We start from the raw sequence: 27271 nt of genomic DNA, 5'->3' as shown, positions 1-27271 counted from the left end.
CTCAGAGAAAAAGAATTTATTGCTCTCTTGTTGAGTTCTTCCCACCTCACTCAGCCCTGAAGATGCAGTCAGGATTCAGAGGAAGAAGCTGACACTGCCCAGACAGAATCCTGTGTTTGAATGCAATTTATGCATCATGGATGAGGTGTATGAATATGCAGCAGGCTGTTGCTTTTAAGGGTTAATCCTCTGTTAATGTGGGTCCTTTTTCGAGCTTATTTTGCCCAGAAAAGGTACCCGGACTGTCTGGAATGCTTTGTTTTTATTGTCTTGTATTGTCCTAATCCTAATTGTCCAAATTTTTATTACTCCAATTATATTACTATTTATATAACAATTTTATTACTATTAGGCTTTTAAAATGTTAAAAACAAGTGACTGGCGTATTTCATGCACTTCTTGCTACAAGTCCCCAGTTTTTGATGAAATGGCAGATTTGGGGCATGGCATCATCCTTTCCTGGCAATTTGCTTTACCCATCTTTGCAGCACCCACCTTTCCTGACAGCCTCCTTAAAAAAAACCTCAATTTGTTTAGCCCCAATGCGGTGACAGAGGTGGCATTGGTGGGGAGGGAGACACTGGGCAGCCCCTTTGGGAAGGAGGATGAGCTGACAGTGGAGTTTTTCTCCTTGTTCTCCCTCCCAGGGCTGTTGAGTGTCCCTGTGGCCATGTGGTGCTCCCTGACCCCACCATCCGGCCCTGGGCCGGTGTGACTGTGACATCCTGCCTGTCCTTTTCTGGGTAAGTGTCCCTGGGGTGGGGTGGAGGGGGATGCTGGGGCTCCTGGAGGGGATGGAGGAGAGATTTCGTTTCCCAGCGGCACCTAAAGCATCAGTGCAATGAGGCATCCGCCTCCCTTGTAATAAATTTTAAAGTGGAAAAGGCCAAGTGCTGACTAAGCCAGGCCTGTGCCCTGTTCCTGTAGGGCTTGGGAAATGCCTCCTTTCCCTGCTTCAAATTAGAGAAAATGGCACGGGGGTGAAGCAGGGCCTCCTGCACATCCCAAATCAAGGCAAATTCTTGGGAAATGGGGAAAGGCAGGCAGGTGCAAGGGGAGCTGTCAGGCCATGTCTAAGCTCTCCCTCCACTTCTTGCAGGTCCAACGCCTCCGTCACTGAATGTGAGTATCCCCTGGGTGCCATGGCATGGGAATGGGGTGGGGGCTGCTTGCTAAGTGCCTGCCAGGCAGCCAGCGTGCCATTTTGGGGCTCAGACTGTTGTGGAGTTCAGAGGCTCCCCTTTGGCTTTGCCTGGCAAAAAGTCCAGGTTTGCTCCTGCATTTTGAAGCAGAAACTGGATTTTCTGCCAGGAGGATGGAAATCATCCCTTTTGGCTCAGTAAGGGTGAGGTTTTGCCAGTGGGCTGAGGGGTGTTTGACAAAGACCCCAAGCCAGAGCAGCAATAACAGTGAGGGGATGTGATGCTGCATCTCAGTGTCCTCTCATTAAGAGGAGGAGGATGATAATATTCGACGATGCTTTTCCACCTGGGGAATGAGGATGCAATATTTTGGGATGGCTTGCGGGCATCACGTCCATCATGTGATGACAAAACCAGGGAAGGTGAGTTTTGTGTCCCTGCCTTGCAGAGTTTGATGGAGAATCGGTCGGATGACAGCGGGAACTGTTGTTATCACCGGGGGAATCCTAGCGACGGTGATCCTACTGTGCATCATTGCTGTGCTCTGCTACTGTAGGCTACAGGTGAGTGTCCTCTGCCTTGCCACCCCCACCTTGCACTGGAACGGGCTCCCCAGGGCACTGGTCACAGCCCCAAGCCTCCCAGGGCTTAAGAAGTACTTGGACAATGCTCTGAGGCACATGGTGTGATTTTTGGGCTGTCCTGTGCAGGGCCAGGAGTTGGACTCTGTCCTTCCAGCTCAGGATATTTTAGGATTATGTGCTCCCCGAGCCAAGGTGCTGCTGCAGAAAGGGTCTGGATGTTTTTTGGGGTTTTTTTTTGCCTATGATGGCAGGGAGTTGAAACCTCCTATCCCCCGAGGGATGCTGCAGTGATGTCCTTCCCTCCCCTGGATGTGGGGGGTACTGCCCTGAGGCTTTTGAGGCTCTGCAGCACTTGCTAATTGAGGTGCAGGCTTGGCTGGGTTTGCAATACCAGATGGAGATTTTTATATAATTTTTTTTCCCCTTGTAAATTAACCGAGGAGGCTTTCAACAACGGCTAGCTACAACCTCCTGCTCTTTAAAAGTTAATGTGAAGTCTGTGCCATGCAGCAATGCCCGTGTGATGAAAAGCACAGCGCTTACTTGGAGCAGTTTGCAGCCGGCAGGATGAAATACCTTCCCTTTGCAAACCTCACAGGGGGATGATGAGGGTGAGTTCCCCAGCAGGTGCCTCCTGCAGCACGCTCAGATCCAGGTTTTGTCTGGCTTCTGCCGCTTCCCAGGACGCAGGAATGATGGAGCAGGTCAGCGAGAGGCCCCGGAGGGTTCCTCAGGCAGAGGGGGATGAGGGCAGCGGGGATGCGGCAGGGCCGCCCCACCGGCTGCTCGCCTTCCCCTCACACAGCCCCTTCCCTCTCCTGCAGTATTACTGCTGCAAGAAAAATGACTCCGATGAGGAAGAGGAGGAGGAAGAGGAGGAGGAGGAGGAAGAGCCCGACCTGCCCGCGCACTCGCACCTCGTCATGTGCAACGCCTGCAGCTCCCGCATGGTGGACGGGCAGGGCAGCCCCGCGCCGCCGCCCGGCGAGCTCAACCAGCACGGGGCTCACACCTACTGCCCGACGTGCTCCCCCTACGGCTCCCCCTTTTACATCCGGACTGCCGACATGGTGCGCAACGGCGGCGAGAGGGTCGCCTACGCCCCCGCGTGCTACAAGGAGATGGGGCCGCCCCTCAACATGGCCTCCCTGCAAAGCTACACGGTGAGCCGCCACGGCCTCCTCCGCGACAGCTTCCCGAACCCGCGGGCCATCAGCACGGAGGTGTAGTCACCATTGCCGCTAGCACAGGGTGTCCCCGGCTGGCACCGCTCCAGGGAAGGGGCTTTTCGCTTGGTTTTGAGGAGAGGAGCCCGCAGCCCAGCCCGAGGCCAGCGCGGCCCTGCTGAGGCGCCCAGCACGGCCAGGCCAGAAGGCGAGTGAGACCTCAAAGGGCAGTGCTGAACCGGCCATCTCTGAACCCATAATAAGTGTCATTATTCTCTACTCTCTCTCCCAAAGGGACTTGTCTAACGAGGGCTATGTACAGTACAACCTAATCTAATTCCCCCCGGCTCCCTGAGCCCAGTGAGGCCTTCGGTGTCCCCACGCAGCCAGCCGAGTTGATGGCACGCGGAGCAATGGGCTGATCATCCAGGGCCAGCTGCCATCCCCATGAATCCCAGTGCCCAGCAGGGCATGGCAGTGCTCCTCAGCCGTGGGGAAGTGAAGAAGGGAAGATCCAGGTCATCCTGCTCCCCTCGTGCTGTGTCAGCTGCCGCTAGCAGTTTGCTTTTCTGTTCAAGTGTAAGATAGGGCACCGTCTCCCACCTGCTTCGGTCTTTGCACGTGCTGAAGAAGTTCAGGACATGAATTTAGGTCACTGCCGAGGGAGGCAAAGTTCCTCGCAAAAGAGCTCACCCACGCCAACAGGCACAGGCCAGTCCTTCTGCGGCCAAAGCCCCCACCTCTTCTACTGTTCACAAGCTTTCTTAGGAACAATTTTAACTTGGACCCATGAATATGGCAAGATTTTACTTATGGGAAGAATTGAATTCCTAAATAACCAGTTTTGGTCACCTTCAGCTTTCAAAGCCCCACCCTAAGAGCTCCGACAGCCAGAGGAAGGTTGGCTTTAGGATGGATTTTGCTTTTTGACAGCAGAGCCCACTGGCTCATGTCTTCTTTGCAGGGCACTCCCACTGGAGAATGATGTTCAGGTGGTTGGGGTCCCTCTGCTTTTGTGTCTGGAAGAAGAGGGTGCAAGACCCAAATGTGTCTTGAACATGTGAACGTGGGTTCACAGGCACTGCAGCCGGCAATGACAGCCAGTGACTCTGCCTTTCTGCAAAAATGAATGTGGGAAAGTTTCTTCTTCCTCCATAAATCAAATTAGGTGAAAAATTACTAAAGGGACATCTCCATCATTCCCAGGCACTTCCATAGCAACCAGTGCAGGACTGCTCTGCTGAGCACTTCCCATTCACGGCAGGGAGGAGGGATGGGGACAGCAGTGATCCCTGCAGATGCTGTTGGAGGCAATGGCAGGAAACCCTTGCCATGCCTTCGCAATATAGGGTAGGACTGCTCAGAAACGTGAATGGTGGGATTTTATTTTCACCACTGCAATTCAGAAATCATCCCGCTGCTCACAGAAGGATTTGGAGTTGACCTCCCCGCTCACACACAGAAAAAGTAGGTCTCAGCACAGAGGCACACAGTGCACCAGCCTCAAATATCCACTTTACCAGGCTGATGTACACATTGGACCTGCCCATGCCTTGGCAATTCTCTGAAGAACGGAGCCAAAGCATCACAAAACATGGTGATGGTCCTTGTAACCAAACACACTGCCCCAGCCTGTGTTTTACATACACTTCTGAGCAAATGTTATGCACCATCTCCCCCACCTCCAGCCCAAAAAGACATTGCATTTCCATTACCTGGAGACTCAGGCTGGCTACAGCCTTTTTAGAGTCTCTGTCCATTCTCCAAATAGTGATAGCAGGTTTTAATGTCCTCTGACATTAAGGGCAGGCAGGAGGGAAGATGAAAGTTACCAGCAGCAAAGCTCTCTGGATCCCACTGGTCAATAGTCTGCAGCTCCTCCTGCCTCCCGTCTAGCCCGTGCTCCTCCCTGGAAACATGGTCTGTAACTGGAAGAATATCTTGGCTAACTTGATAAATTCCATTCTTTGCCACTAGAGCATCTGCTCAGCTAGGTCTCATCGTGCTGGGAGCCAGGAGAAGTTAATGTGTCCCAGCATGGTCCCTGCCAGACAGCCCCGTGGTCTCTGGATGCCATCCCCTTGGCAGGCACAGAGCACATGGCCACGGCAGCTCCCGCCATCCAACTCTACCTCTTGGCACACAGAAAGGCTTTCCACCACCATGGCAGTGCCATGACCTCCAGAGGGTGGGAGTAACACACTGCTGGGGGTCACCCTCGTGGTAGAAGGAAGGCCACTCCACTGTCATCTTTGTCACAAGCAAATTAAGCGTGACCTGTTGCGGGCTAACGAGGCGCCAAAGCTGGGGAGGCAGTTCCAGAGCAGCCAGATGGCCAAGATGAGGGTTGGCCTTGCAGCCAACACACACCCTGGGTCTGGCATGGCTACAGGGAAATGGGTGAGTCTGGAAGGGCTGAAAACACAGGGGATGCAGCTGAGAATTAGAGGGTTGGGAGCTGGTGGAAAAACAGGATGGGGTAGGGGCAGGGATCCCAGGTTTTTTTCCACTTCAGATTCCTCCTGTTACTATTCTCTGTCTTTGTTGCTCAGCTATGGGTCCAAATTCAATGTCAGAAATAAATGAGGACTTTGAAATACAAACCAGGAGTGGTTTCTGTTCTTTTGGCAGGCAGCACCAAAAGGGCTTTATCCAGTGCTGCCTGGAAGCTCTACTGGTGCAAGGGTTTTTCCTCCCCACCCTTCCTGCTCCTGCTGCTCTTGTGTCCCCTGCTCCTTCCTTGGCTCTGGCCTAGGCACATGCATCCCAAATGCACAGTTTTATAGTTTATCTCTTTATTGTGACAATTTTTTGGTGTGTTTTGGCAGTTGCCCTTGTAGTAGGAAGCCTGCAGGGCAGAGCAGAGGGATGCTGCTGTCCCTGCCCTGCTGCAGGCTGGCCTTGGTGCCCTTGGACACGATGACAGCAGGGACAGGCTCTCCTAACTCACTCTTCAGTAGCTTTCTAGGCACTGATGGTTTGTCTTGTGTAAAACCCTCTCGGTGGAGAGGGAACAGTGATGACTGAGTCATAAAATCCTTCCTCGCTGAGCAGGCTGCTCTACAGGGACTGGCTCCACAGCAGGCCAAGTGGGGTGGCTTCAAGTGGAAAGTCTGGCTTGAGGGGGCTGCTGCCCCTGAACTTGGAAGGGAAGTAGGGCCTGGCAGTGCTCAGGATGACTTGAGGCGACAGGACCAGCAGCAGGCCTTCCTGTAGTACCAGTGTGAGCACAGCTTCACCTTCAGCACCAGCACGCAGTTGGCCGTCGCTTTGTCTTCACAGGCATCTTCTGGGGAGCAGAAGCACACACAGAAGGGGTTACAAAGGAGGTGTGCTTCCCCAGCACGGACATCAGGGACAAAGCCAAGGGCTCCTCCACCTCCCTGCCCTCCCAGATGTACCTGGTGCCTCCGTGGGGCAGGGCTGGAGTTGGCACACCTGCCTGGCCTCTGGCTTGGCCGCGGGGTCACAGCCCTGAGCCAGCGCCTCCCCCTGGTAGCACTTCACCTCCCGCAGGCGCACGCCAGCACCGCACGTCTTGCTGCACTGCCGGGGTCAAGAAACAGCAGAGAGAGCATGAGAGCCATTTCCTGGTTTTCTGCAGCTCCCAAGTTCTTTGCTCTACTGAGGTCTCCCAATCCCTGCTTTGGATCCCTGGTCTTGAGGAGGTTTGGGTCAAATGCCACGCTGATCTCAAACTTACTCTCCATTTTTCTTTTTGCTGGAGGAAAGCATCCCTGAGTTGAGATTGGGGCAGAACAAGGGAGAGTTTGCTTTTTATCTCTTTGCTGCAGCTCAGAATTGAATGCAGCTCCATTTTTGTTTGGAGCATTGATGCTGTGATAGAAAATGGAGGAAAAGGCTGCTATAAGCCAGACACAGCTCCCCAGTCTTCCCATACCCTAAATGTTCACTAGTTACTAAGGGAAAGAGGGAAAGACAAAACTTTGATTTCTGGGAGTAGAGGAGACATTATTATCCTGTATGCTTGGAGTGTGGTGCATGCTCTTCTTGAGGCAATAACCCCCATGCTGCATAATTTTCTCCAGCCTGCATGTGACAGTATCATCCTGCTGCAGAGGAGCATAACTTGGGGTCCCATCCAGACTTGAGAGATCCATGGCAGAGCAGAACTTGGGGTCCCATCCAGACTTGACAGATCCTTGGCAGAGCAGGCTGCCAGAGAGCCTCAGTACACATCTGCTCCACCAACCAGGTCTCTGAGGCCTCCCCTTCCCCGCCACCCCCAGCCCTACCTGGGACCAGGAGGTGGTGAACCACGTTGAGCATGGCCTCCTGAAGCAGACAGCTTGTTCCTCAGGCTTTGGAGAGGTCTCACAGCGTTTCTCAGGGTACTCCCTGTACAGCCCGTTCTCCAGGCCCACGCACAGCACCAGCCGGGTCTTCACCCCTCGCCCACAGCTGGCGTCACACTGCGAGGGAACAGAGCAGCCTGGTGACAAATGGTGCTCCAGCTTCAGGCAAGAGGCCATTCTGCCCAGAAGGGAGGCTTAATGCCTGTGCTAACACCAGTCTGACAGAGGGAAGTGCTGCCCAGGCCACAGGGGCAGGGACAGATGCTGGTAATTAGTGTTCAGCTGAGCTCACCTTGGCTGGCCTCGAGAGCAGCTACCACAGGGCGCCTGGAGCAGAGCTAAGACTGCAAGAGCCTGTTCCTGTCTTATTTTATGTGTAGCTCTGCTCTGAAAATCCAGATAGCAAATGCATGTAGCAACCTACATCTTGGAGTGCTGCCAAGCTTTCTGTGGACCCAAGGGGACCCAAGTGGTGCAGTGCAGGTGATGTGCACAGACAAGCACTGCTGAACCCAGAGCTGTGCAGGCTGAGCTGGGAGGGCTCTCTCCCTCAGGACACCACCAGGAAAAGCAGCAGGAGGCAGGATCTGCTCCCTGATGCCCATGCAGGCAGTTGCCAATTTGAGATTTCACTGCTTTGAGTTCTTTTTCACCACAGCAGGGCCAGCACAACTGGCTTGCATCCGCCCTTAGTCATCCTGAAAGCTCAGAGCTCATCAGTGAAGAAACACAGCAAAGAAGCTGGCATAGGCAAAGGTGGAGAGCTCAGCTGGTCTTTCTGAGCTCTGATGAGTTTTACAGCCGTGTCACAGCTGAAAATGGCACTTGAGGACTGTGTGTGACCCACATGGAGGGCTACAGAACCGCCAGGTTTAACCAGCCTGTGCTTGTTACTGGTGCTGGAGGAGCCTCAACTGAATGCAGTCAGCAGCTATAAAGGGAGCAAAGTGAGAAGAGAGGCTTAGCCATGATTGGAGGGAGGAGAGCTTGGCTGCTTCCCTTATTTCCTAGAAACCTTCTTCCTTAGTGCTATGTGGATCCCTGTTTTGCTTGAGACTTCAAAGAAAAAGCCCAAGCCTCACAACTGACTCGATGTGTTTCTTTGGATACTCTGGGATTTGGATCAGCATGTATGGCAAAGCATGAAGTCTTTTGGCCTTGAGCAACAGAAAGAGAGTAAAAAAAGTGCAGAGACTGAGTGTTGGGGGGAACAGAGCACCTGGACCACGTTCACTGGACTGTAATCCCTGAAGAAAGTACCCTGTTATGGTCTGGATGTGACTTCCAGCACAGGGATCTGCGCTGTGGTTCAGGTTTACCTCCAGCTGTTACTTATCAGAGATGAAGCTGGTTTTGGTCAGACTTTCTCTTTACTGGTGGGAAACTCACGTCCTCTGAGGGGATGAGTGAACACGGCTCTGCTGAGGAGCCAGGTGGGAGAGCATTTTCCTCAAGGTATTGCTGCCCTCCCGTGGAGCTCCTTGGGAAGGCAGCAAATGCCACAAACTTTGGGGTTTTTGTAGGGTATGGCAGGGACAAGCTGGGATACTCCTTCCCTCTTTCTCAAAGGAGCTGGGGCAAGGATACAGATCCATGTCTGGAGGGACAGCTGTGCTCTGCCAAGGGAGCCAAGTTCCTAACACATCCTGTGGGATATTGGGTGGAAAGGAGCTCTGAGGACACAGAGCTTGGCTTTACCTGCTCCCACTCCTGCTCCAGCCAGTGTGCAGGGCAGTTCTTGTCTCCACACGGGTGGACAGCCAGGGGCTTGGTGGCCGGGTCACACTGCGAGCTGGAGATCACCTTGCCCTCCAGGTTGCGACACGCGATGAAGCGGCTCATGCGCCCCTCGCCACACGAACCTGAGCACTTGGAGAGCAAAAGGCATTTAGACACATCAGAAAGCAGGGGATTGGACAGGGCAGGGTTGGGGGTGCCTGCAGAGTTAAGTCCAGAGTCCAGCCCTAACACTGGGACTGTTGCACTGCATCCCAAGGGGCTTTAGATGTTCATTTAGTAAGGCTCTTCCATTCTCCAGGTGCCCTGAGCTTCCCAGATTATTGACTAGAGCTCAGCTCACACAGTTAACCAAAATATACACAACGAGAGCCAAAACCAGAGGTTATTTTAGTTTCTGTAGCTTGGCCCTGCCCGAGGAGAGCCGACAGAGATGTGCAGCAGGTCTGCCCGGGCGCTCCCAGCCTGCAGCCCAGCGCTGGGTGCCAGGCCGCAGCCCGGCCGCTCTCACCGGGCCCCAGTCGGAGGCGGTCCAGCGGCGGTCGCAGGGCGGGCCCGTGCACTCCCTCTCGCTGCTGGGCCTGCGGGACTCATCGCACAGCGGAGCTTCCACGGAGCAGCGCACCTCGCGTTTCATGGTCCCCGCCGCGCCGCACCGCGCCGAGCACTGCAAGGGACACAGCGAGTCAGCCCCGGCACTCGGAGCACGGAGCAAGGTGGGGAAGCGGCTGTGCCGCCTCCTGTTTCCCTCCTGCTGCTCTAGGAGGGAGGGGAAGGGCCCCAGCAGGGACAAAAAAAGTTGTGTCTGCCTCTGTGTCCACCTCTACCTTTGCTGCTCATTTATTTTGGGACCTAGAGCTTCAACGCATCAATGGGTTGATGCCTAAACTGCTGTGTAAAGTCACTGGGCCACAACCAGAGCAGTCAGTCAAAGGGGCTGCAATGGACTTCTAGTTTTTTTTGTATCTCCATGGTAGTTTCCCAATTGTCCCTTTCACTTGGTCACTGTCCTGCTTTAGAAGTGACCTTAGAAAAAATGTTTTGCAATGGACTTTGTCTGCAAAGTCCAGCTACAGATAAAGGCACTCCATGTGGAGAACCAGGGTGCAGTTGGCCAGGGGCTTCCTCAGCACCCAACACCTTCCAGCCACCTTCCTCCAGGCCATCTCCCAACGCTGGTACCCAGCTCTGGGAGCGAAGCCTACCTCAGACCACTCAGAGAGCTCCCACTGGGGCCCACAGGCCTTGTTCTTGCAGGCTTTCCTCTCCATGGGCCTGGCCAGCCCCGCTGCCTCGCACAGATCGTCGTACACGGAGCTGTCGAAGCCCGGTGCCAGCATCTTCCAGCAGCGCACGGTGCGGTACTGGGAGCCCTCGCCGCAGGTCCGCGAGCACTCGCTCCACCGGCTGGTCTCCCACCTCCACGAGCAGAGAAAGCACAAAGGAACACCCAGGTAAGGGGGACCAGGGGCATGGGGTGGCAGAAACACAGGCTGCACACCCAGAGCTTCCTCACCCAGCAGCTGCTGCTGTGGCTCTGCTCATCACGTCTGAGTAAATGTGGTTCTGGCCTTTAGCAGGGTCCCAAATTCTTCCCCTCTTTTTGCTTACAGGGGGATATGAGGTCTTGTTAGTTTAAGCATACCTTTCAGCCCAAAAATGGCTGTATGCCTTGAGCAGAAAGTGATCCTTAGAAAAGTATCTCCCTGTGGACAGCTGATGTCACTCCCACTCACCTAGGCTGGCAGTCTCTCCCTGTGCAAAATTCATGGGTGGGTTCTGGTCGGGTCAGGGCGTCACAGTAGGATTCATCCACTTCCACTCCATCGTAGCGCACACACATGGCATAGGAGGTGCTGATACCTGCTGGGCCAGCAACACCCTCAGCTGTGCTCCATCAGAGCCAAGAGCCTCCTCCCAGCAGCACTGAACAGCTGGAGTGCTCACTGCATCTGAAACTCTTCCTGTCATATAAAGAAATACCAGGATTCTCTCCCTCAGCAGCCCAAAAGCACCTCACTTGATGAAGCCAAACCTACCTGAAGTGCAGGTGGAGCTGCAGGGGGCATAAGCTGAGACTTTCCAGCGATACATGTCAGCCAAGCTGATGTCATCATGGCCCACGGGGCTCACATCAAACTCATTGCTGTGGAAAAAGGAGGTGGTGTGAGCTAAAAATGAAAAAAATTGCTGCAAACATGAAATATAGGGAAATTCCTCCTTACTGTCTTTGAAGGTGGAAAGAAAGCCAGTATTTCTGCTTTCAATTTCCCCCACCTTGGGCAAGGCAGACCACTGATGAACAGAGAGTGCAAAGCCTTGATCCACCTCCCAAACTGAACTAGTAAGGAGGAAGCATCGTTCATAGTGAGTCTTGTGTATATCAGGGTTTGCCAGCCATGGGGATGCCCTCAGCTTGTACCTTGCCTTGAGGCATGATTTGAGTTGGAAAGAGAAGCTCAAGCAAGGTGCCTCTCATATGATATAATGTGGTGGGGAGATTTCATATGTGGCTTGCCAGAAATATTTAGAAGTTGCTCCTCAGTCTCCTGACAGATGTTTACAGAAGCTTATGTGCCCAGAAAAATGGGACAGGAAGGGACATGATGGATATATGGCATGCTGTGGATTCTTGGCCTTATTTACAACCACACCAGGCCCTTCAACACCATTTCAGGGTCCACTGACCCTGAAATATATTCCAGGAGCTCTGTGTCGGGCCAGTTGTAACAATCAGTCTGGAGGAAGCACCTATAGCAGCTTCCATGGATAGACGCTGGTGAGTGGGGACATCACGGACAGCAGGGGACTGGCTTGCCCTCCCTCCCCAGCCAACCATGCCCAGGAAATCAGGTGCCACCTTTCAGTGCCAGGGGCTCGCAGGGGCTCTGCCTGGCTGCTGTTGGCCGTGGGGCTGGCCCCGAGCAGAGGGCTCTGCGCAGATGCCATCGTGCTGGAGTTGGCTGCTTCCCCCTGGCTCCCAGCCAACACCTCCACCTTCAGCTCCTCCAGCGAGTTCTTGCGAGCCAGGGCTCTGTGGAGGCCGTGGGGCCAGTGGGGCCAGAGCCTGGCAGTGGAGTTCCTGGGGGCCAGCCTGGCTGCCAGGGGCTGCAGCTCCCTGCAGAAGGCGGCGTTGTGGGGGTCTCGGTGACACAGGCGCCTGAGGAGACGGAGCCTGGAGGACGTCCCACGGCTCTTCTCCGACAGCTCGGGCCTCCTCATGCTGTAGGGCACGGCTGTGCTGATGGAGATTTGGTTGAACCTGAGAGCTGGAATGAAGATACAAGCTTTAACTATATGGGGTGGCTTGTACTTCAGGCAAAAAACATTCAGTGTTCAGCCTAAAAATCAAAAGATTTCTACCAGGGAGCATCAGCAGGCTTTAATTACCTCAGCCAAGCCCTTACTCTGTCCACCCACTACTCTGGAGCCCCATTTAAGCTCCAGTCTGGGCCTTCAGTCTTGGGCTGCACAGTGCTGCCTGTGTTCTTATTCCTGAATTGTTGTATGGCTCTCCCAGATCAACCTCAGATATGACTTGTCCCCTTGCTGTGCCCTGATGATCACTGGACTGTTGCCAGGCCCTGTTGCTGTCACTGCCCTATCTGCCAAGCTCAGGCCCCAAGTGAGTGCTCTGCCTAATCCATATTACAGGATCACAGAACCACAGAATGAACCAGATTGGAAAAGACCTTTGAGATCATCAAGTCCAACCTATGACCTAACACCTCCTCCCTGTGGCCTTCCTCTCTCAGCCTCTCCTTCCCTCAGTTACTGGCCCAGGCTGCTCCCTGTCTCCACCCCTCTATTTACCATCCTTCCCTCCTGTTCACCCTGATGCTAAAGCCACCTCAGATTTCAAGAAGACCACTGCAGAATGTCTGCTTCCACTCAATACAACGGGGGAAGGAAAAACAAAGCAACCAACCCAACTCTGTTTCTTCACCAACTGCTGCTGCTTCCTCCTCCTCCTCTTCCTCTCCTGCTGTGTTTGCATGGTAGACCTGTCTGATCTGAAAGTCGTACTTCTCCTTCTCTTCACTTTGTTCCCAGCCCCAGTCCTGGGTCTGACTGGTGGAGTTGGTCTGGAAGAAGTGTGGGGGACCAAAGTCTAAATCTTCTTGCCCTTCCCTTAGAGGAAGCTGTTCACTGGTGTCTTCTGGTGACAGGGAGAGCCACGTGGCATTGAAGTCTGTCTGGGCAGCTCTGGAATTGGCTGGAATGGGATGGCTCTGGCTGGTCCCTGGTAGGTGGTGGTAGAGAGGCCTGGCAAGAGCAGGGGCTGCAGTTCGGAGGGGCGGTGTCCGTGGCACAGTGTAGTCGTAAGTTATGTGAGGCATTTTCCCATTAAAGTTATAGTACTGGAGGAAACGGGGAAAGAAAACAAAACTGTTTTTATTTTAAGGGTATGAATTTCCCAAAAGCCTTTTCTAGCCACATCTGTTTGGTGATGGTTGTTAAGAGAAGACAGCATCCTCATAAATCCAAAAGGAAAGCCCCCACCCACCTGCCTGGCTTCCTCAACCCCCCTACAGCCAGGTTTGGCTTGGGAACAAGATTGTACTCCTGTTATCTGAGGGAGGCAGGAAACCCTAAGGCTGGTTCCTCACATACCATGGCATTCAGAGACTGGTTGGTGGGCCCATGAGCTATGATGTACTCCAGCCCATCCGAGTTCAGGCTCGAGGGCCGCCGGTACTTGAAGACGGTGCCGGCCACCCTGAAGTTCTGAGGGTTGTCAATGGCAGAGTTGCCGTTGAAGAAGAAATGTCCAGATTCATCAGCAAGCGCTTCAAAGAGAGAGAAGACAGACAAATGGGACATTCTGCAGAGCTCTGGCACTGAGGAGAGCAAAGAGCCCACGGATGAGGAAAGCCCAGCAGAAAGAGAAGCCCAGGCCCTGCCCATAGCCAGCTTGGGTTCCAAATGTCTCTCCAAGCACTGGAGATGTGGTGGCCTTGGTTTTTGGAGAGATGAAGCACCCATGTAGCTGCCCTGGAGGAAATGCTCTCTCACAGCATAGGTGGCAGTGCAGAGAGCCTCCTCCCAGCTCCCAGGCAGCTGAACTGGGGTCTCCACACCCATCAGCTCCTCTGCTCACCCAGGATGTTTTCTGTTTTCCTGCGCTCGATGATGAGGATGTCTGTGGCACCAGCAGGGATGTTGGTGATGAACACATAACCTGAGGAACAGAACAGAGCATGAGGAGACCCCCAGGGCAGAATAAAAAGGTCTGGGTGGGAAAAGCAGCTCATGGGACAAGTGTGGTTATAGGGAGGCAGCACTGCCCTTCAGGAGCAGGGTGCCAAGGACCTAAATGCACATTGCACCAGTCCGTGAGCTCTCATCCCAGATCTCCTCTGCAATCCCATTAACAGATCACCATTAGGGATGTCAGTCTGAGCACTGCTGGGTTTGGAGTCGGGAAGGAACTGCACAAGGAAACAGTCTGGCTTTGGGGGTGTGGATGCTTTCACACTCTTTCTGGCAAGAACACAGAAAAAAGAGCTAGTAGTGATCAGGGCTGATGCTGAACAGAGGGTGGAAAAAGAGCATAGGTCCCCTCAGCTCCTGACTCCATGGAATTTGTCTCAGGAGTAACATAAAAATTGACCTTTAAAGGGAGAGGAAATAAGAGCCTTTTAAAGCTACATGGTTTGGCAGTTTGTCTTTCCCACTGGAAACGCAGGTCCTGTCTGTTCTGTAAGATATTTTGAGGGCTGGAATGGGAGCCCAAAACTGTTCCCCTACTGCTACAAAGGGTAAGACCATTACCCCTGCCCTGGAAAGGGGCCTGAGTGCTTTTCTAGGCTGCTGTTTGCAGGGAGTGAGGCAAACTAGTGAAACAACATCAGTGTGAAATGTTGTTCCAAAACATCCTCAAACCACAGTTGGTTAATTACTAACGAGCATACCACAGTCCATTCCTGCTGTGGTTGGAGGACAGGGCCACCAGGCTGCAGGGAACCTCAGCCCTATTTCAAAGGGGTCTGTCCCTCAGCTGTGCCAGCCACAGGGCTGGGGAAAGCAGGAGATTAAATGCAGGTTGAAAAAAATGCTGTGACCCTCATCATAGCTTAGGTTTCAGATGAACACGTAGCACAAATAAAAGAAGATTCATTGATCTCTTCACATTATCTGAGGTGGGCGAGATGCCAAAATCAATAGGAACAAATAGATCCCCAGCTGCTTCCTATTCTAAACAGGTGAAGGGAAACCTTACCAGCCTAATATAGAGCACATCAAACCACTCTCCTCTGATGATTAAGTGAGAAGGACAAAACACAGAAGGCGTTTAAGCAGGGCTGGTGGCACTCCTCAACTCTTTCCACCAACAGCTGGGAAAGCTCCTACCCATGTTCAAGCCAGTCCCCCTCCATGCCAGCTGGTGGTGAGAAGCAGCAGGTGAAGTCTCCAGACTGGTAGCAGGGAGTACCTATCTGTGAGATTGCCTTTCGGAAGGTGCCCGAGACACGGTGGCAAGTGCTGCCGTCCCCTCCACACACCCTGCATCTGTCCATGGTCCGGGGCGAGTACAGGCTCCCATCGCACCCAACTGGCTGCAAAGCACAAAACAAGAGAGGGTTTCCTGGGCCAGCTTATCTCCACAGGGGCAGGGTCTTCCCCTGTGTGCTCTTCTGGGGGGTTGTAATGAATGAATCCAATGTGAGGCCTCTGCTTCAATTCCCCTCGGCTTTGTGCTGACCAGGAGGTGCAGCCATGCAAGTGAAATCCCAATTTCTCTACTGCTTCCTGCCAGGGCCTCACCTCACACTTCCCATTGATGCAGACCCCTTGGTAGGTCCTGTCCTTGCAGGAGGTTCCATCCTGTGCTCGGGCCATCAGCTGCCTCTCTCCGCTGCGGGTGGTGCACTGCAGGTCACAGGGCTTGTTGGAGATGCTGGTGTAGTCATCTGCAGGGACAGAGGCACAGGGTCACCAGGCAGCTCAAGGGGGACCTTCCTCTTGTCCCTGCTGATGGTTTGATGCCACCCTGGATGTTCCTGCCACTTGCAATGAGACCCCAAGGCCATGGATTTTACAGCAGTGAAGGGGTCACAGTGTGAGGCTGCACTGGGGACTGTGCCAAGCAGAAATATTTCCTGCTGGCAAACCCTCTTTCTGCCATGCCCTTGTAGTGCCATCACTGTGCCCAGCATGGGAATGTGCACCAGCAGATCCCAGGCCACACATAAATGCACATAAAAGAATAAAGACAGGGCTGTAAGAGGGGCACTGACTGTGTGGACTGGTGGCCAGCTCTGCCCCATTCACCTGAGCAGCTGCAGATGTTCCATGTCCCCTTGGCAGCTAATGGAAAAACAGGTGAGTCCAGAAACAGGGTAGTATCTCAGGTGAACTCAGTCTGGGCCTCAAGGGACACCTGGACACCCATGTGAAGTCACTGTGTGGGAAATGGATGAGCAACCTGTTCAGAGCAACCCAGAGCAGCCAGGAGCATCCATCCCTTGTCCCCTAGGACTTTTCTGTGCCCAAGAAGATCCTGTGAGTGTTTTCTGACCCTCACCCCTGGTGTGAAGTTGTGAAAACCCACCTGGATAGAGGGGCATCCAGTGGTAATAGTGCTTCCCAAAGGCTTTGGCATTGAAGCTGGAGCACTGCTGCTGCTTGAAGCTTGCTGTGTTGGCTGGGCAGGGCTATGGAGGGAATAAATGCAATCAGAAAGTTCCCTATCGATCTCACAGCCATTCTTGTGACAGCTGCTCCATCCTTGCAGGATGAAAATGCCCTGTCCACCCTGGAAGGAATTGGTGATGGGCTTGGAGGTCCCCTAAGGGAGGCAGAAAGGCCAGGCCCTCATTGCCAAAGGCCTCTCAAAACAGCTGCCTTTAACAGCCCTGCAAAAATTTCTCCCAGCAATGGGAAAAGCAGCAACAAGAAAAGCACACTGGAAAAACTTCATCCCCCCCCCCCCACCCCACAACAAATATGCTTTTACATCCTTTTGTCCCATCTCCCAGTCCCAAAGAACAGAGCCCATCTCCCACATCCTCAAAGGCACACCCCCCCAGGAGAGGATCATACCCCTTCTCTCCATCCTGAGGGACAAATCCCACCCCCAGTGCTGGTGATTTTGCAGCCCCAAGTAGGACCCCCTGTGTCCCACACCCCCAGTAAGGACCAGGCAGGACTGGAAGTGGTTCCCACCTGCTGCTGGCACAGTTGGTAGTGCTTGGCTTGACCAACACACATGGTGCTGTTTGTTCCCTGGGGCATCTGGAGCCTGAAAAGCAGAAGTTTCCTGACATGAGCTGGAGCTCTGTGAATACCCAGGTACTGAGGATGACACAGGAGTCAGGCCTGACTTAAGTGGGAGAAACAAGGCAGGTGTTTCATCAGAGCTTTCTGGGTCTAGACTGGCCAACATCTCCTCTGAAACACATCTTCAGTGCTTTAAGGGGGGCTGTGACTTTGGGCTGGGCTTGTTTTGGGGTAGGTTGAGCAGACAGGGAGCAACTGCAGTATTGGCACCCCTGTGCCCTTCAGCTCTGAGCTCCAGAAGGGCTGATGTGACCAAAAGACAACAGAACCTGATGGTCCATCCCTCCTATGGATGTGCCCAGGGCTTGCAGTGACTGGGGGAGGTGATTCCAGAATCCAGTGTGCAATAGGCAGAGAGTCTGTGCACAGAATCCACTAATCCACTGTGCAATAGTCAGGGGGACTGGCCACCCCAGCAGATGATCAGAGCAGGCCTGGTGCAGGTGATGAGCCAAAACCATAGGAATTTGTCAGCACTGGAATCTTTCATTCTGGCCATTGTGAGCTCTCCAGGAGATACTGGAGATGCAAAGACAAAAAGGAGATACTGATGCAAAGACAGAAATAATTCTTGAAAGCTGTGCAGATATATGGAGAGTGGCTGAGAGCACAGGTTAAGGCAATGCTGTAATGATCTGCGAAATAATTTAGGCAGTGTGTAAAGACCTGCAGCAGACAGTGTGTAAACAGCACTGGGAACTGAGGATACAAGAACACCAAAAGCAGATTCAGGCTGGCCTGGCTGCAGGTACTGCAGCTGTCCCTCCAGAGCAGTGCTTTACATGACACAGGTAGAGCCTGAATTTGCAGGAGACTTCAAAAGTGCTATGCCTTTCAGAAGCAGAGGCTTCCTGCAGATTCAGGCAGAAATTATTTCGTGGCCATACCTGGCTCACACTTAAGCCATTCACCTTAAAGCTGCAAAAACCTTTGGGCTGGGATTTCTCTTTTTTTTTTTTTTTTAATTAAATTTGATCCCTGGACTAAAACACCACAGCAAGCCCTTCCCTCCCCAGCTGTGAAGTCAAGGATAGAGCTGGCATCACATGGAGAGAAAAATCTCTGTTCTGGAGGCAGGCAAAGGGCAGAAGGGCTGCTCTGGCTGTAGGGGTGCAGGACAGCCCCAGGCTCCCTCCCTGTGCTGTTCCCCACTGCTTTCCCAGGGTGCTGGAGAGGAGCAGCAGCAGCAGAGACATGCAGAGGGAAGGTCCCACAGCACATCTGCACCTTCACCGTGCTGCCAGCCAGCTCACCAAAAAGGAGTTTTCTGCTGCAGGGAGCAGGGCAGGCTGGGGCCCTGCTCTGAGGTGCTCTGCTCAGGAGTGCATTCACGCAGAAGGGAAAGCTGGCTGTGCTGCAGGGTGCCTGCTCTCATTAACAGCCACAGCCTGGGCAGCAGGGCACAGAGCTGCTGCAGGACCAGCAGGAGGAGGGGGAATGGTGGCAAGGTAGCCCAGAGAGGAGAGCAGAGGTTCAGGCAGCTGCAGTTCCCCTGCTCTCCCCACTCCCACTGACCCCAGCACTGTTACAGCTGCAGGGGACAAATGCAGATGCTGCCAGATAAATGACAGAGGGGACAAAACTTGCCAGCTCTGCAGGGAATAAAGAGGGGAAATTGCTGAGATGTGGCTGAGCTGGCTGCTGCCAGCAGTAAATCAGGTCCCCATAAGGTGTCTGGCAGTTTGTGCCCACATCCTGAGCACAGAAGTGGCCACAGCAGCCATGGCAGTGAAGGTTTGTGAGGGAAAGGAGAAGAGGAACAGAGCCAGCCCATAACTCTGTCATTTTCAGGACTCCAAGAGAGGAGCAGCCCCTTGCTCCCCATCAGATAAGCCAGGCTGAGCGGGTGCCATGGGGAGCCTGTCACCTGCCCACTGCAGCGCGCTCCTCCTTTCCCCTCCCCACACACAGCAGCTGCCTTCCTTTCCCAGGGGCCACAGAGGAGGGAATGGCTGGCCCTGCAAGCCCAGGGGTTCAGCCCCGCAGCACAGCCCTGGCCACGGCCCCAGCTCACCTCTGTGTGAGGCAGTGCCTCTCGCGGGACGCCACTCCCCCTCCGCAGGAGCGCGAGCAGGTGGACCAGGAGCTCCACTCTCCCCACCACTTGGTGACCTCTTCATCCCAGCTGCCAGCTCCATCTGCTGCCTCACTGCTGTCCTGACAGAAACAGAGCATTGTTAGCTGGAGCACCTGGCAGCCCCTCACCACCAAAGGCAGCTGTGCTGTCACCTGGGTGCCCCCTAAAGACCCAGCAGTGGGACGGACGCAGGGGCTGAGCCCTGTGGGGCCACACCAGGATCTCAAAATTAAAACTTCCCTCCAGGACTGAGTCCTGCATGGGAAACAGGATCCCTTGGGATCTCATGGGATGGAGAAGGGCTGTAGGGCTGGACATGTGTGGCAGAAACAGCAGCTGCAGCCTGGCCCCACAGCATTGCTCCCACCACTGCTCACTCCTGGCTCAGGAGAGAAGAGGAAGAGCTGCAGCTCTTGGCCGTGCAGGGAAGCTGGGAGAACACAGGTGTCAGTCCTCAGAGCTGCATTTCCATGAAAACCCTTCCCTTTTTGACTAAAGCATCTCAGATCCAGGCTCCTATTCTCTAATAATTTTCAAGAGAGCTTCAGGAGCAGAGGCTCTCCCCACAAACCCCACTATGTTCAGAGGAGGAATGCTCCCTCTCCCAGCACACCTTGCTGGGTCTCACCCTTTAAATTTGGCAGACCTGAGCTCCTCTGGCCCCAGCAGGGTCCTTGCAGTGAGCTGCTGTTGGCTGTGCCTCCACAATTCCCAGCAGGTAAGCAATTCCGTGGTTTAGTTGGGTTTTTTCCCTGGCAGTGTTTTCCTGTTTAGTGTCTGATGGTCTAAAAGCTCCCAGGGACTTTGGCAAACTTGCCTGTGCAAGAACTAATCTGCTGCTTGGTGAAACACAGCTGTGAGTAGTGTTGAGTGCAGCCCTGAGTTTAACACAGGACAGTGACTAGAAGGGATTTATCCAGCTAAAATGCCAAGTGTTTAAATATTAATGGACAAAAATTAATACTCAGTGTGTGTGAAGTGTGCTTTCTTAAAGCAAGGGCCCAGGGAAGTTGTATCAGTGCTACTGTTAGCAAAACATGCTGGGTTTAGTTGGTCCTGCTGTAAAGAACCCTCTGCAAAGCAGAACTGATGGATGGGAGAGAAAACTCTGCAGGGTTTGCTCATCTCCAGATGTGCTCTGCTCACTGCTTGGGCTGTCTCTTGGCTTTTATGCTCTTTCAGGGTGTGATAAAGCCAAAGTGCTCTTCTTTTTGTGGTGTAATTCCTGCCTGAGAACTTGTGTTTGCTCAGAGCCTGCCAGCAGAGCAGCCTCTGGGCAGAGGAGATGCAGCTGCTTCATGCAAATGGTTTTGAGTTGTAACTTAAATGGTTGAAATGTGCACAGTTGCTTCTTTCTGATAGCCAACTCTGCTGCAGAAAAGCACCCTGTTACCTGAAGCTTTGCCCTCCAGTAACTGTAATAGCTGATTTCAAAAACAAGATAATAAAACTCTTTGTTGTACTTCAGTGTTCTGGCTGGAGCTGACAGGGACCAAATGCTGTGGCCAACAGCTGAGCTGCTCATTAGGAAAGTGAAATTAAGAGAAACAGACATGTTTTCAAAAATACCTTTTTCTGTTCTCCCAAACCATCATCTTAACCAATTCCCTATGAGAATTTTTGTCTCGCTGTGTATTATCAGACTGTAAATGGAAATTCTGACTATGTAGCTTCCACACTTACAAAGGAAATAAACCAAAATTCTCTCATTGTAAGGGATTTTCAGCTAAAATCTTCCCCTGACCACTCCCATGCTGCTTTGTGACACATATTTCAAGACTGGGGTGGAAGAGCTCTTCACAGCTGTCAGGAAGGAGAATTCCAGTGATTTATCTGGTGGCTGAGTGGAGAGCTCAGCACAAAATTGATTCTCCCATAGCTGGAGGAAAACCCAAAGCTGGTGTCTTGCCCCTTCAATAAGGCACATGGGCTGCCTGAAGGTAAAACCATGAGTAGCTGTAACCTACAAGGCAGTCCTGCCCTGAGGATCTTGTGATCCCAACAGGTGAGAAGGGGCAGAAGCAGAACAGGTGTAGTGAAATAATCTGCTCTGCTGATCTGCCCCAGATACAAGGCAGGGTTTGTGTGTGTGGAATGGTGAGAAGCTGCAGGCTCCTTTCCAGGGTTCCTGCTCTTGGGGTGCTGTGCCTGGGTGCAAGGAGATCAGGGATGTGGGGGCACAGCTGAGGATCGGGAAAGATCAGCTTCCCTGCCTTTGTGAGCTGCTTTCTGTGAGAAATAGGATAGGACACATCTCTGCACTGCACCTCAGTGACAGGATGAAGATTTATTGGAAGATGCTGGTCAGGGAGATTTGTTCTTTTAATAGAAAGTGTTCTCCCATATCCATAATCCCTGCTCCTGCTTCCTCTCCCTGCTGGAGGAATCAATCACTTTTTAAGTAGATTGATTTGGCTCTCAGGTTTTCCATGACCAAGCTCCCTTGCCAGAGCTTCCCTGGGAGCATTTATTTTCTTGTGTAAGCAAGGACAATGCTGAGCTGTCCCCTTGGCCATGTCCCTTATGGCTTGACTGCATCAGAGTCCTAGGCCTGGACTAGGAGTGGGGATTTCAGGTACTTGGAGCTGGGGCAGCTGGTTCCAATCTGTGCTGAATTTATTGTATTGTCAGAAATAAGTCTGCATTGACTACAACACCCAAATTGTTCTTGTTTTTAATTGAAGATACATACATTTTCCAAAAGTCTAGATAATAAATTAAGGGCTGTGGGACAGACTCCAGATTAGATTAACTCCTAGCTTCAGTTTCTCAAGCCTCTCATTTGTACAGAATTCACTCATCCCAAGAGTGAATTCTGGACAAATGAATCCCCCTACCCACCTACTCCTCACAGAGGGTGAAATAAAAGGGGCTGAATTTTGAACTTTTTTGCACTGTCCTGGTTATGAGAGGTGCTGGAGCTGCTCTAATTTGCACTGTGCTGCAGAATCATGGAAAAGGAGCAGGCTGGAAACACCAGAGCACAGGACATGCACAGGGCTCTGCCTGAAGGAGACATGATTCCTTAGGTGATGGGAATTTCCATCCCTAGAACAGACAGACCATATTCCAGCTCAGCCAGGTGCTCCCCACAAGAATTCCCCCGAGGTTCCTGTGCTTTGGTGGTTTGCAACCTGGTGGTTGCAGAGCTGCAGCTTTTCCTCTCTGGGGCTGACCAAGGCATTCCTGTGCTGCACACCTGAGCTGGAGGCCATGGCAGGGCTGCCGTGGGAACCTGCAGGGAATTTTCCAGGATAAAATGCCTCTCTCCATTCTTGCCAGTGTCAGGAACACCACTCTCCAAGCTACTGAAAGCTCTTTCTGCCCAAGCCAAGGCCCAACAGCTGCTTCCCCTCTCCCCCCTGCCAAACAAAGGCTGCCACAAGCAACAAATGCTCCAGCCCTGCACACAAGGGTGGGCCTGGCCTGACATCCTATCGGATTTCCAGGCGGCCTTTCTGAAGTTTAAAGGGATAAAATAAATTCTCCACTGCCTCTCTGTCATGCCCTGGATGAGCTCAGAGCTGCTCTGGCTTTCCCAGAGACCTGGGAATGGCTGCAATTACCAGTCCCCCGTGTTGCTTATTGTTGTGCCTAATCTTGAGATTCATTAGAGCCTGGAAAAAAAGCTGTCTGGGAAGAGAGACCACAAACATGCCTCCTTAATAGAGGAGCTGGGGGAAAAGCTCTCTCTGCAGCCTTGAGGGCTGGGCCACCACTGAAGGGCACAGTAGCTGTCGTAAAATGTTCTGCTCAGCCCTGTCTGAGCGTGTAGGACAACTCGAAACAGCAGCTGAAAATGAAATAAATTCTTCCCAGACCTTTTCTGGGGCTGTTAACTCTATGTCCTCTACCAAAAATTTCCACAATCCCTTTACTGAAGGGCTTCTCTCCACAGCAAACCACACCACTTAGTGAAATACTAAGTAGCTTCAGATGTCTGAATGCCTGGAATGAGTGGCAGATTATTATCTGAGAATGAATGACCGTGTTCAACGCCCCTGGTTTGGGTTCCCCATCTCATTCTCTGGCTAAAGCTGTGGTGATACACTCCACCAGAGCCCTGAGAAAAAACAATAGCAGTTGCAATTATGTTGGGGTTTGTATAAAGCTATTTCTCATCCTGTCATTGTTTTACACTATTTGTGTAGACTAAATAGTCTGTGTGAGAGATTCAATACTGGAAGCAGACACAAACCCAAATTTTCCCTAGAAAAGCTGAAACAAGGTATCTGAGGAGTTTTTCGTTGGAGCAGGTATCTGAGGTAAAACAAGCAATGCAGAATAATTTTTAAGGGATCAGGAAGAACAGTAATCTGTGGGAACATGGAAGCTTGTTAAGGATGTGGAATTGCAGCAGATAAGTAACACAAATGTGGCCGTGTAATGAGGCACAGATGAAAAGCAAATTAGAAAACCAGTGAACAGAAGCCAGTGGAGAACTACCAAGTTCTGTTCATAATCCTGCCATGACAGAAGGTTCACAGGCAAGTGCTGCACGTCATTGCAGAACACTGGGTCCAAGTCAGGTCATTCCCTGCAAGCAGGACAACTCTTATCCTGGGGCAAGCTGCTAGAAAGGATGGAAAACATGAGACACATCTATCACTAGGTTTTGCAGAGGCATTGAATGCAGTTAGGAAGGAAGTTAGTTCGGAAGCTGCTTGCCCAAACTGTGGATTGATGTTTTCTGACACTCTTTGTAAAATGTTTTTTATGGACAACGGGAGGGCAGGGGGAACCACAGGTTAGTTACCCAGTGAGCATTTTGTGTGCTGCCTCGTAGCAGAGACCGACAACAATCAGTACCAGCCACCGGGACAATTCACAGCACATCATCTGTGATCTGAGCGCTCCGTGGGGAGCAAGGGAATCTTCAGGGCAGAGCTGGTGTGTCTTTATCCCGGGGAGCCCTCCTCCCACCTGGGGATGCCCTTGTGCAAACACAGCTGCTGGGGCAGGAGGGCACACGTGTTGATGGAGGAATCCATCCCGGTCGGTCCCGAATTTCACATCTGTTTAGCCTGACCTGGCTCGCTCTGCCTGAAGCTTCTGACTTAGCCCTGCAGCTCAGGGTAAACAGAACAGGCAGCAGATGGGCAGGGAGGTAAAAACAAAGTGGGAATGAGACATTTGAGCGTCGAAATGAAGACAAACCCCAGAACAGGAGACACTGCTGCTCCTCAGACCTGAGTTATCCCCAGTAAATCTGCACTGTCTGGTCTTCCCTGTGTCTAAAACGGCTCATGTGGGATTGCTTTATCCCAGCCGTGAGTCTGGGGGTGGGAAACACAACCCAAAACCCTCTTCCTTTAGCAGAGCAGAATTCCTTAGGCAGCAAAGAAATGCGGCCGGGTTCCCCTCGAGGAAGCGGGAGCGCCGAGGCACAATGCAGGCAGTGACCCGTGCAGGCAGGGGCAGTGCCGGCGCCCCGCGAAGCCGGCGTTTGTGCCGGGAACACGGATTTCACGGGAACGGGGCTGCTCACCCCGGCTGGGCTCGGGAAGGAGACGGGACAGGCACAGGGTCTCGGTGAAACAAGTGCCCCGGGAGGAGGGCCGGGTCAGGGCTCCTTTGTGGAGCAGAGGAGAGATGAGGGCAGCGCGGGGCGCTGATGCCTGGACAGGCTCCCCGTGGTTAAAGCAGCTGCCTGAAGCCGTGCTGGGGGTGGCAGGGGGGACAGGGAAGAGGGAAATCTGTTTGTTTCCAGCCCTAAATTTGAGCCAGCCTCCTGCTAGGGAGGGATGGACGTGGTGGGCAGCTCCGGGCGAGCCCCCGGGCAGGGAAAGGCGCCGCGCCCCCGTGGTCCCTCTGGTGATGCTGGCACCCTCTTGGTGCATCCTCACACCCCCATCAGCCTTTTGTTAGCGCCGGGCACGGCCAGCGGGCAAAGCCTGTTCCTCGGGGTCACCCTGGGGGACAGGCGACGGAACCCTCTTGCCTGTGCAAGGGAGGGAAGCGCGGGGATCCCAGGAACCTGAAACCTGCGGGGAAGGAAGGGCGAGGGGCCGCGGGCGGGACCCCGCTCCGTCCGTGCCTGCCCCGCCGCGCTCGCCGAGGGGAGGGAGGACGGGAGGGAAGGAAGGCAGGCAGGAGGGAGGCTCGGCGCTTACCTTATCGCCCAGGGGGGCGGCGGCGCGGAGCAGGAGGAGCAGGAGCGGGAGGAGGAGGCGGCGGGGAGCGGCGGCCATGCCGCGCTGCTGCTGCCGCTGCCGCGGAGGAGGAGGCGGCTCGGCGGCCCCACCAGCGGCGGCTGCGGGCGCGGCGGGGCCCGCGGAGCGCGGCCCGGCATGGCTGGGGGAGTTAATGACTTTACAACCTGCCGGGTGGCGGGCGGCGACCCGCGGCGCGGCCGCTCGGCGGGGGAGGGATGGAGGGATGGGGTTGGGATGGGGCTGGGATGGGGATGGGATGGGATGGGGGCCGGGCGCTCCTCGGGCCCCGCCGCGCCCCGCCGCGCCCCGCCTGCCCCTCGCGCCGCCCTGCCGCTCCCTGCTCGGAGCTCGCTCCGTGCGATCCTTCCCGAGCCCCCGCGGCCGCCCCGGCACCTGGAGCTCCCTGCGGAGCCACCCGGGCTGCCCCTCGCTCTCGGGCGGAGCGCTCCGCTCGTTCCCTCCCGCACAAAACTCCTTTGCTGCCCGATTCCTCCTTCCTGCCCTCTGGAGGCAAGCTCTGCCTGCCAGGGCATCCCTCTGCCGGGACAGAGCACAGCATCCCCAGGACACGGGGAGCTGCTCTTGCTGGGTGGCGCTTGAATCCCTACAATGGTTTGGGTTGGAAGGGACTTTAAAGACCATCTTGTTCCTCCACCTTCCACACCTTCCAATATCCCAGGCTGCTCCAAGCCCCATCCAACCTGGCCTTGGCACTTCCAGGGATGGGGCAGCCACAGCTTCCCTGGGCAGCCTGGGCTACGGCCTCCTCACCCCCACAGGGAAGAATTTCTTCCCAATATCCCATCTCACCCTGCCCTCTGACAGTTTCACCCCATTCCCCTTTGTCCTGCCCTGAACAAAACCTCCCTCTCCAGCTCTCCTGAAGCCCCTTTAGGCACTGGAAGAGGCTGTCTGGTCTCTCCTTTCTGGGTTGCCGTGCTTGCTGGTGCTCAGAGGGCAGCTCTTGGCAGGGTGCTGGCGGTGGCCGTGTGGCACAGCTCGGCCACACCGGAGCTGCCTGCCGCGATCCGTGGCTGTGCAGAAATGGCATCAGGTGTCCCCGGCCCGGCTGCTGCCTGCCAGATGTGCTGTAATGAGTGCGGGGAGGCGATCGGGCCCTCAGCGCTCCCTCAGCGAGGGTTTCAGCCTCCCGGTGGAGGGAGGGAGCAGAGGCAAGGACAGGGATGTCAGCAGGGGCGCTCCTGATCAAAGCTGTCTGCCGGCACGGAGGGGAGAAGGGCGCGATCTGCTTCTGACCCAGCCCGGGGAAATGAGGGTCAGGAGCACTGACAAAGAACACGGTTGTGCCTACAAAAGCAGGGAGGGGACAGAAGCTTCAGTGGGCTCCTGGCGGTCCTGCCCTGCTGCAGTAATGTTCCTCCGGAGCCAGCTCCTGCCCCCCAGATAAGAAAAATTGTGGAGGGGCGCAGAGGTGGGGGAGAGGCTGTGCCTAAGCACGAAAAGGGGATGGCTGCCTCCAGCTGAGCGAGTTTCAGCAGTTTCAGCTCAGTTTCAGCGTTTGATCTTCTCCAGCCCCTGTGCAAAGCAATGTCCGAGAGGAGCCCTGGCAGGCAGGAGGAGGCTCAGCAGCAAGGATGATTTAAGGAGGAGGATCTGCCTGTGAGGCTCTGCAGGAACCTGACGGGGCAAATCCAGGTGGCCTCCAGTGCTCTCCCCTCCAGGGCCTCTCCGTGCCCCTCTCTCCTGACCCTCCTTGCTAGTCCTGCTTTCATCCCCTGTCATCACTCCCGAGCCTCCTGTGCTCACAGGGCTGATACAAGTGCAGTGTGGAAGGCAGAAGGACGGTGTTT

At 54.0% G+C, this 27271-nt stretch overlaps 2 protein-coding genes across 2 annotated transcripts; one reads left to right on the top strand and one right to left on the bottom strand.

The window, feature by feature from the left end:
- The first annotated feature begins 1497 nt into the window (after window positions 1-1497).
- Window positions 1498-2955, top strand: LOC134422762 (protein FAM163A-like). Its single transcript, XM_063165151.1, has 2 exons — window positions 1498-1705; window positions 2551-2955. The coding sequence occupies exons 1-2, from the start codon at window positions 1613-1615 to the stop codon at window positions 2953-2955; spliced, it is 498 nt and encodes a 165-aa protein (XP_063021221.1). The 5' UTR covers window positions 1498-1612.
- Window positions 2956-5691: 2736 nt separating this feature from the next.
- Window positions 5692-25597, bottom strand: LOC134422825 (ADAMTS-like protein 2). Its single transcript, XM_063165200.1, has 18 exons — window positions 25519-25597; window positions 19243-19507; window positions 17115-17190; window positions 16501-16603; window positions 15714-15859; window positions 15382-15505; window positions 14047-14127; window positions 13560-13735; window positions 12874-13306; window positions 11806-12214; window positions 10985-11091; window positions 10682-10808; window positions 10151-10364; window positions 9457-9612; window positions 8907-9077; window positions 7149-7325; window positions 6294-6438; window positions 5692-6181 (listed from the first exon to the last, which is right to left on the bottom strand). The coding sequence occupies exons 1-18, from the start codon at window positions 25595-25597 to the stop codon at window positions 6063-6065; spliced, it is 3108 nt and encodes a 1035-aa protein (XP_063021270.1). The 3' UTR covers window positions 5692-6062.
- Window positions 25598-27271: the final 1674 nt, after the last annotated feature.

This window comes from Melospiza melodia, chromosome 11, assembly GCF_035770615.1.
Source record: "Melospiza melodia melodia isolate bMelMel2 chromosome 11, bMelMel2.pri, whole genome shotgun sequence".
In the NCBI taxonomy this organism is placed as follows: domain Eukaryota; kingdom Metazoa; phylum Chordata; class Aves; order Passeriformes; family Passerellidae; genus Melospiza; species Melospiza melodia.
Note: the sequence above shows the minus strand (reverse complement) of the source record. Positions and strands in the feature narration are given on the sequence as shown.